The sequence below is a fragment of the Notothenia rossii genome, assembly GCF_949606895.1.
Source record: "Notothenia rossii genome assembly, chromosome: 3".
NCBI lineage: Eukaryota > Metazoa > Chordata > Actinopteri > Perciformes > Nototheniidae > Notothenia > Notothenia rossii.
The window spans coordinates 10587209-10597696 of record NC_136901.1 but is presented as its reverse complement, the minus strand read 5'-3'; the positions used below and the strand labels follow the sequence as shown (position 1 = coordinate 10597696).

Genomic DNA, 10488 nt, shown 5'->3' with positions numbered 1-10488 from the left:
ATATCATTCACTTTTTTTTATTTGAATTTTTGTACTGTGTTATAAAAATGTTGTTCTTTATTTATTAACAAAACAATGTTTTTTTAAATGTTTTAATTAATTTAACATTACTTGATTCCTATGAAATGTAATTTCATAGGAATCAAGTAATGTTTTTTTTTATATATTTTTTTTTATATAATAAGCCTTACAAATTCATTCAATTGTATTTGGTATTGGCTTTTTGACAGTAACACTTTCAGCCAATCACACACCCCCTGCAGCTTCATTCAGAAAGGAAGAGAGCGTGTGATCGGCTTACAGCTGAGAGGACAATGACATCATTACTGTTATGAAAAGTGACATTATGAAATGAAATATATCATTATGTAAATTGAAATTATGAACTAAGGGTCAGTGAAAAATTGTGTTTATGAAACAAGAACAGAATTTAAAAAAAGGTTGCATGATTTAATAAAAAATGACATAACTAAAGAAAAAGGATATACAATTCTGAAAATAAATGATTAAAAAAATATATATATTAAAAAAATTCATTAAATAACTCCTTTAATTATTGTTTATTTGAATTATAAGATATTGTATATGTTCGACACAATTTATTCAAATATATTTTTATTTTGTTTTGAAGTCTTTGGGGTTTGGACACTCAGTGAAAAAAGCACAAACACCAGTAATGTTTAACATAATTTATATTTATTTTCTTTTGAACAAAATGTTAATAAATGTATTTGTTTTACGTCCAAAAAAGATCATGACTCGTGGGACGCATTTTATAAATAATTTTCATCCAAGTCTTTTGTAGAAAAAAAAGAAAGTAAATTAGCAAACTAAAGCATCTCTAGTATGACAATATGACAACATTATCATAATTTTTTCTCTACATTTGAACCCTTTTTCTCAATTCAAGCTTCAATTTTTTTGTATATTTTTCTCCAGACCTCTTGATCTCATCTTTTTAACATCCAACTTAGTCCTACTCATCAACTCACACCACTGCTTTAGACAACGGAAAAAAAAATATGCGGCATAAATCTCAAAAAACAGACGAAAACCAAGGAGGCGAACAGAAAACACAGTGAGATTTCCAACAGTGGGGGGGGAGGGGGAGGGTCTGGGGTGGAAGGGAGGGCGGCCATTTTTGGGATCCCACATCCTCAGGACATATTTACAACAGAAAGGAAAAGGAGGGGGGGGGGTTCATCTGCATAGATCCACAGGACTCAGATGGTAAACGGCTAGAAAGGAAGGGGCGAAGCACGAAGTGTGGGCCTGATACATCCGCTGCTGTCTTCAAGGGAAAGTAGTTCTGGAGAATTTAAGCAAAAGAGAGTAAACTGGGGGGACCTAACGTTTGAAAATCTGAAAAAAAGTGTAGACTTCCATGTGAAATTCTACTCTGATGTGTGGGTAAATGCGTGATGTGAGTCAGTAAGCTGTTAATGAGAAAAAGGAGGCGGGGCCAAGAACAATTTGGAGCGGAAACTCCAATCTGTCAGTCGCTGATCATCAGAGGCAACCATGATTAGCTTTTATTTTTGGTATATCACTCGTTGCTCATGGTGTCAGATTTGAATATTGTGGGTAAATCTGTGGGTATAGAAAAAGTATTCTTCATCCCTTCACTTCCCTGGTAACAACTGTGCAACAAAAAAAAGGAACAAAATGGGTGGATCAGCCCTTTAAAACTCCTCCCACTCTGACACTAACACAGCCCTTTGCTAGCCTTTGAGAGATAGCGGTGGATCAGAGCGTCTAGGGGTATTTAAGGGTCGACGGACTGATTGATTGTTGATTGGCTCGCTGGTCACATTCTCTGCGATACAGACTGTAGTGAAGATGCCACAAAGTGGGACACTCACACCTGCTGCTTCCTCTATATTGCTCCATTCCCAGGTTCTGCCTCACTGGGGCGTACGTGCGGCAGAGAGGCACTCAAAGATGTGGGGCCTCATTTATCAAAGCGGGCGTGGGACAAGTTCCAAATGAGTGCCTGGGATGAGTTTATTAGTAGTGTTCCTGCTGTTATTTTACATTACATTCTCTCCCCTTTTTTCTCATCCATGTTTTTATTTGGTTGAATGTGTAGTGCTAATAGTTTTTCTAATATTATCTACCTCATGATAAGGTCTACAATTATCCTTGTAGAATGTTCTGGTGGTAAGAACAACTCATGACCCTGGCTCATTACCTAGGTCCACCATCTTTGGGCACAGGATATATTTATTTAGTTACTTTGTCTTTGCATGTAAACAGCAAAAGGACTTTCTGAATTCTATACAAAAGGGAGATGTCTTACAAGTCCAACTTCATTGCTCTCTTTGATAACATGTGGTTAAATGTAGCCACATAAAAAAACAGGAACCAGTTACATTCAAATGTAGATAATTTTTCACTTGCTCCCATTGCGAGATCTGTGCTACATTTAAGTGGTGTTAAAGAAACAGAAGGACGACTTCCCTTCTATGGAAATGGGAGTTTCCGGAAGAATTTGAATGCAATAGTTTTTTTCTCCCCCTTCTGAGAAGTGGAGGTGGACGTAGCTCCCATCCTCTGTATTCATTAGGCTAAGTCCATTTGAAAAGATAATAAGTTGGATTCTATGTGTAGGAACAAGTGTACGCGTGCTTGATAAATGAGGCCCCTGTTGTTTTGGCATCATGCAACTGTTCTCAAGTGTCCCTGCACTCTCACTACCGTATGAGGTCAAGTGAACGCTCCACAAAGCAGAGAACTCCACTTCCTGTCCTCCTGTAGTGTCACTACCTCCATCGGTCCATGGCTCCTAACTTGCTCAATGGCCCAACAGGTTAGGAGCTATAGCGAGCCGTTCTCAGAGCACTTAAGGTCCTAAAACGAGTAGGCATGTGCCGTCGCTAAGGGGTCGAGATCTAGTGGGACAAAATACAAGCGGAACATCAGAATATAGAAGAATCACAGACATTTTGTTTTCCAGAGAAACAATGAGTGATGGATGAGCTGGTCCTGACAGGCCCTCGAGCAACATCACATTCAAGGTAGTAAGAAACGCAGAGTAGGAAGTGGAACACAGTTGATATGTCAAAAAACATTCTGGCACCTGAAAGAAATGCAGCAAAAATCTAAAGGTAATGATGAGCGAGAGCGCACACTCATCAAAGTCCGTTTTTCCTCTGACGTGCCATCCATACACGGGAGGGGAGGAGGGAGGAAGGAAGGGAAGGAGAGGAGGGACAATATGCTAGAAAACATTTGGATGGAATAGAAACAATGAGCAGGTTTTAAGTGGCAAGAGGTCAGTTCTTTAGGGGGGTGGTTATCAAACATCTTCGGTCCGTGTCCAATCCCAGCACCCTTAGCTCCAGTTAAAACCCTCCCACTTCCTGTGGTTCATGGTTCATCGGCGGCAGATTGTAGAGGCGCCTCCGGCACGTCTCGCCAGATGTGTCCCTGGCAGCCCTGTGAAAGCCATAATCCTCCAAAGCAAGCACCCCAAGGTTCACTCCTCATTAGAAGCACTCTCCTCTGGCGAGAAAATGGCAGCCACGCCCACCAACGTGGAATTATGGGAGGCTGAAATGATGATGACAGTGTGTAGGAGGACGAGGGCCAGCAGGCAGATCTTCAGCCGCCCGCTGCACAGTCTCGCGGTGGCAGCGGAGGTGACCGAGGCCCCCTCGGGCTGGCAGGAAGAAGCAGTCCTTTTTAGTGTCCCGCCTGAGGGGCTGTCCGTTTTGGAGTCCCATCGGACGTCGCAGCAGTTCGCCTCACTGTCCGGTACATGATCTGCCAGGAGCCCTGAGGGGGAGAGGACAGAAATATGCTGATGAGGATCTGAAGCAACCGAGTCAACGGGAGTCCGTTTCATATATCAATACAAATAAACAGGTATTAATAAGGGCAGGAATTTTGATTGGTATTAAAACATGTCAGCTGTCGTGGTAAGGTCGAATAAAGTGATCAAATGCAGGTTGTATCTTATACTGACTGTCTTCAGCAGAAATGTTAGGAGTAAATAAAAACGACTGCTGTTCAGTTAAAAAGAGCGTCTGTTAGCACCGACATGTAAATTGCATTGAGCAGCCTAATGGCATGGCAGTGATGCTCTGCCTGCAGCGGTGCAGAAACACCACCTCAGTGTGTAGCTGTGACCACGAGGCGGAGCAGCAGACACACTGACCCGCAGCTGAACCCTCATTCAGTCTAGGACACACAGAGGCTGACGCGGTAAGGCCCTGAGTCTGAAGTCTCCACCTGCCAGCTGTCACTCACCTGCAGGGCAGACTGACTGCTGGAGGCACCCCCCCCCCCTCAGGTCTTTAATGACTAAAGATCAGGGAGGGGGGGGTGGTGAGAGCAGAGGTACGATTGGCTGATCTGATGTGTCTATAGACTCATCAGGAGTTCAGGAGAAACACTGTTTATGTATGGACTTCTTCACGACCTGTATCCAGGTTTTTAGGAGCTGTATGAATGGCTCATTTATTATGATTTTATATTTTACTTTAAAAAAAAAAAAATCCTAATATTTCCTGTGCGCCCTCCCTTTCAGTCCCAATAGATTATTACAAGATAAACACAGTTAATGCTGATAAATAAATTACAAATTACATTTAAATCCAGGCAAACTTTACATGATATAATTACATTTGGTTTTTTGCTATCACAATTATTATCAATGCTCTTTGTTGTCATGAGTGACACATTGGACCTATTCATGAATTAGCTGTGATATGTGCACTTTTAAAATAAATGTAACTGTTTGATCTCAAAAGGGGTGATTCAAAGGAATCTCCTGCTCTCCCGGAGAAGGTTTTCCTTGTCAGTAGAGCCTTAAAGCTGAAAAAACGAACAATAAATACAATTCCCAATGTCTCTACAGTCCCCTAGCCCCTAAAATACTGATGACCTGACATATTTCCAGCGTAGCTCCACCCTGCTAACTCCGCTGTGTCTGTGCTGATGCAGCTGTGTCTGGACTACAGACAACTTGATTGTTGGCACACAGCCAGCTCTTCTGAGGGAAAGTCCTTGATGATTGCTTTTGTATTAACTGCAGTAAATCTTCAGAGATGAGCCAAATTCACTTCATCAATGCTTTGTTAAAACGTCCTCTACTTTGCTCGCCACTAGATGTCATCAGAAAGCCTTCGGAAACACCTCTCACCTGCTTGTTCCTGGAGGAATACCATCCAGTAACACACATAAAATGCTGAATTAAAATTAGGAGCTTTTTTCTCCGAGGCAAGGCCACACGAACACCCACGCACAGGCATGTTTCCTGCTGCTGCTGCTGCTGCTGCTGCTGCTGCTGCTGGACAGAGAGTGGGCTCTGACCTGTGCAGATGAAGCTGGGGCTGCCTCCGTGGATCAGGTCGTCGTTGTCGGGCAGAATGAACGGGCAGCTCTGCTGGACCTCCAGGCAGTACTGCTGGCAAGATACCTTCCTCTGACAGGACAGCTGCGTGGTGGGGAAATACTGAGCGCACAGCCAGGGCTTATAGGCCATCTAGAGAGGGAGATGAAGAAGAAAAACATATTACATGCTGCTGCAATATCCATTTGAGGACAATTGTCTTAAGCCTTCCTGTGTTAATAGAACATAACTATTCTCTGAAACACAGCACTTCATGCACCTTTGGGACGCTGAATCAATGCTACTGCAGAGCTAACAGAAAGTGAACTATGCCAAATACAGAGGAATGTGTTGCTTATATATGGGGGATGGATTATGAAAGGCTGCTGCAGCAGGATCACTTTTACAATAATGAAGAATAAACAAGAGCGGAAATGTACTAGCTCTTCATCTGCAGATTATTTGATCAATTAGTCAAGTGGTGTATAAAGAAGTTGATAGCTCATTACCCAAACCCTTTATTGTTTCTCTGCAGAGCTACCGAGTGCTTTATCAAAAAACGCACTTCCAAATCACCAAACAACGTCATCAAATTCGAGTTCCTGTCCTCTTCCAGGTTCTTTTCGCCAGGCGGAGTGCAATACAGAATGCACAGACGTATGTGCATAAGGAGACAGATGGTGACATGTAATAGCCAAAGCCTGAGGCTCGGAAAGCTTAGCAAAACAAAATGAACCAAGGGCAAACCACAGTCTGGATTCACTTAGTCATTTGCTTTTTACTGGGATTAACACTGAAGGAGGGACATACAGCAAAAAGCACAGAAATCCATCGCACACGGACTGTGTTTGGATTCATTTTTGAAGCCTCTTGCGAACAAAATAAGGGCTGGTTGGCTTAAAGAGGAACATTGAGACTTAATGAAGTTCATACAAAGGGAAACAAGCAAAAAGAAATCAACAACACAAACTTTAGAGCAGATAAAAACTCTTTGTGTTGCAGATTAATGGAGTAGGACCTTGTTTACTGGGTGTCTTCTAAAAGTGAGGGACAAATTGAAAATGTATATTCAATAAAAAACAACATTTGAGCGTTAAATAATCTGTCTATATAGGTTCATTTGAATCATATACACGTGACACTTTTCTCCATGTATGCTACTGGAAATCAAGATGTCAAAAACACGAACAGCTACTACAAGAGTATATTACTGTACAGTACCCTTATCTGGATATCACATTAACATAATCCTTTACTAAAGTGTAAATAACATTAAAAAAAGTATTGTGAGAAGCGGACTGGCGATTTTGAATATTACAATAATATAAGAGGCCATGCAAGCAGCTCTATGAGGCTGTGCTTAGTGTCACAACTTGGCTAACATGTTCTACATGTTCACCATCTGTGTTAACATATTAGCTATTAACACTAGCTAAGTAGCAACCCAAAGGTACAGATGAGGCTCCATATGAACAAAAGCAACTAATTAGCACTAAATTGAAACTACTAATTTGCCACATTTTCTAGAGCTACACTGTAGAAAAGCACAACACGTTCATATGTATGTGATAATGAATCCTTCCTTTACCACTATAACAGCTTCCATTGTATGGAAGGAAATTAGTGCCACGCCAGAAAAGGGAGATTTGTTCCATGTTGAATATTAAAAGGTTAATGTTAAAACAATATATTGCGAAATTATTCCATCCATCTTCTCCCGCTTATCCGTGGTCGGGTCGCGGAGGTAGCAGTTCCAACAGAGAGCCCCAAACGTTCCTTTCCCTGGCCACATCAACCAGCTCTGACTGGGGGGTCCCAAGGCGCTCCCAGGCCAGCGAAGAGATATAATCCCTCCACCTGGTCCTAGGTCTACCCCTTGGTCTCTTCCCAGCTGGACGTGCCTGGAACTCCTCCCTAGGGAGGCGCCCAGGTGGCATCCTAACTAGGTGCCCGAACCACCTCAACTGGCTCCTTTCGACGCGAAGGAGGAGCGGTTCAACTCCGAGTCCCTCCCGGATGACTGAACTTCTCCCCTTATCCCTAAGGGAGACACCAGCCACCCTGCGGAGAAAACCCATCTCGGCCGCTTGTATCGTTTGTGAAATTGTTATGACATATTATAAGTATATGACATTTATCTTTCCTATTTCACAATATAGGTTATCACGCGTAAAACATTCCCATAATAACAAGATAAATAGTCTACTGTTAACACGAAAAGTTTCTCTTTATAATGCATCTTATCGAAAACATGTTGTTATAGTCTGAAAATATCTTGCATACATATATATATATATATAAACGTAACAATATTTGTTTCTTTTTCTGGCTTTTGCGTTTCTGTACTGAAATGAATGGTTAATACGGTAACCCCTTTTGGTCGACATATACACAAATGCTGTATACGTGGGACCAGCAGCATGTTGCCTATTGTGCCCTCAGTAAACGTTAAACAGGAGAGGTCTATCCTTTAAATAAAAAAAAAGGAAATGTGGCGCTACTAAGTGATGAAAGGTGTTAAGAGAGTCATTTCACTACCTGACACATTCAAGCAAGAGGGCGACAACAGCCCTTTCCAAGTCATGAATCACACACAAAGCAAACCATTAGTGCTGATCAGGTAATTACCTACAGGGAGGATAATAAAATGTTCCACACTGAGAGGTTTACACATACAAAAGAAATATAAGGAATAATAACTTGTTTGGAAGCCATTGAACACCTAATTCTTCATGAATAAAAAATGGTAGACTAAGTTATAATCGGAGTTAAAGCCTTTATCTATTAAGAGTTTAACACCAATAAAAAAGCCCACCTGCAATCATTTCAATTCAAGTGCTGCTTATTGGTGCACTGAAATACGCAGTAGTAGGTTGAAAAAGGTTATCTGAAGAAAATAAACGGCAAAAATTGTAACTATTATTCTTTTTTTTATGAGTGGCTTGACAATTCAAGCTACACTTATTGTCTGTTGCTAACAGTTAGCATGTAGGTAATGATAGCCACCTACGCAAACGTCAAGGAGACGGCACAGCAGAGAACACACTGCACACAGTAAATTATCCCCTTTGTTATATAACCACAGAGGAACAACTATAGCTTGGAGGTTGGGTTGTCATCGTGGTTTTAAAGTGTCAACATGTTTCCAGTAACTCCAAAGGACTTTTAAAAAAGGTAAATGTGCCCCTCCTCCATCCACCCTTCCATTTTCTGTTAAATAACATGGGGTCTGATTTGTGTCCTGTTTAGACCGCCATCCAAAGATAACAAACACTGCACAGGCAATTATAATAATTATAATAATCTGATTATGTTTATGGTGATGGGAATGATAATGATGGGAACAGTAAGGACCCAAATGCTTTGCAAAATCAAATAAATTGCAGACACGCATGACTTCCTGTTGATACAGGGGCAGTGTAGAATACAGTGTTCTGTAGGGGTTAACACTGTTTTCCAGGAAATACATTCATCCTTCAAAAAAAAGGTCAACACTGTGTGGATTTGAACCCCTTGATTGATCTTCATAGTATGCTCATGGTGCAGGGTAAAAAGAAGATATTCTTTCTTAATAAACAGTGAAACGTCTTTGTATGTTACAGGGTAATGTGGATAAATTGCACTGACAGCTTTATTCCCATGATCCTCTGCTTTGGCAGCGGTGGTCTCGCTCTACAGCTGACTGTGTGTAGAGAAGCTGGCTCAAGAAGACCCAGATCAAATCACTCAGATCATTGATTACATGCGTGCTTTAAGGCTTTAGGTGTACTGTGGAGGTGTTTAATCCACGGCTGGGGATTTTCTAGTGAGGCGACTTCCTGTCAAATGGCTGATGGTTAATTCCCGATGATTTAGCATAAATTCTTGCCAGCCGCGAGATCATCTGTCTAGGGATGCTGCGGCTATCAAAAGAGAACCAAAACAATACGATCGCAGTCAGACAGGAAATCTGGGTCCTCCTGAAGATGTGTGCTGGCAGTTGCCAAGGTAACGGCTTTTTCTGCTTTTCATTAGAGCTCAATGGGTACTGCCCCACTCTCTGTTGGTTTTCTGTTAGTGTGCACATGTTTAAGCGTGCAACCGGGTCTATGTGTGTAAATGTGTGCGTGCTTGTGCTCAGCGTGAAAAGGGAAGCGTATGAGAGCAAATTGAGTTAGTGAGGAAGCAGGCCTGGAGTCTGATTTGATCAGTCTAATGTGTGATCAGTGTGAATGGGAACCTGGCACTCAAAAAGCCTCTGTCGCCATGCAGCTTAGTCTGCTTTAAACGATGTCCTGAAGCCCAGAGACACAGACAGGAAAGACACCAAGCTGGCGTCCATTTCCACCGGGGCTTCATGCCTGCAGCTGATTTCAGCCCCAGCCTGTACACAAGACGTTTCACTTCACTTCAGATTCTACTTCAGCCTAAAAATCATACATTTCAAAGATAAAATCTGTTGTATGGACATTTACACAGAGATGTAAAATACGCCAGCAAGGCATTTTCTGCCAGTGCTTTGAAGCCTAAAAATAGCTTTTAAAAATTAAGATTCAAATGCTGACGCTTTGGCAGATAAGTGTCAGCAGAGCTGGCATCTGAATTTCACCACAGTGATTATTAGTATTATATAAGAAGCAGACTGATGAACGAGCCATGGCCAGCTTCTTATTTTCTGTATGCATGCAGTCCTATTACCATCCGAACATAGCTTACTACTCAGAACGTCAGATCTTTACTCTTGGTTTGCTGTATAAAGCTTATTACTTCCCTTTATATTTTGTAAATTCACTTCAAACAGTGACATTTTTGTGCCCAGAAACACCATAAACTACAGCAAATGCTCTTAAATACAATTTAAATACAGTTGATGTTTGAATTCATGACATTTGTATTGTAACAAATAACAACAACAACAAATGTTACACCACTGCTTTTGGATATTAAAAGATATTTCCTATCTGGTGAACAGTGTCTAAGTTTTAAAGGTCACTTATCATGCTATTTTTAGGCAATAGCATAGGTGTCAGATATATACAAATATATAAAAAACATGTCTATGAAGTGTTTTGCTCAAAATACCAAACAGATCACCCATTCTAGCAATGCCTCATATCCATCTGTTTCACTTCCTGTTTCAAAAGTGCTGATTTTGGGTATAAAGCTTAAAAAAA

The 10488-nt window shown here is 41.2% G+C and overlaps 1 protein-coding gene across 2 annotated transcripts in view; it reads right to left on the bottom strand.

The window, feature by feature from the left end:
• Window positions 1–674: 674 nt before the first annotated feature.
• Window positions 675–10488, bottom strand: part of nalf1a (NALCN channel auxiliary factor 1a) — a 29186-nt gene continuing 19372 nt past the window's right edge. The window contains exons 2-3 of one of the 2 annotated variants that reach the window (XM_079668759.1): window positions 5317–5488; window positions 675–3777 (exon numbers count right to left, since the gene is read on the bottom strand). In XM_079668759.1, the coding sequence (XP_079524885.1) occupies window positions 3479–3777; window positions 5317–5488 (471 nt within the window). In that variant the 3' untranslated portion in view covers window positions 675–3478. Of the gene's footprint in view, window positions 3778–5249; window positions 5489–10488 lie in introns of both variants that reach the window. The other variant, XM_079668760.1, reaches the window with a different exon arrangement.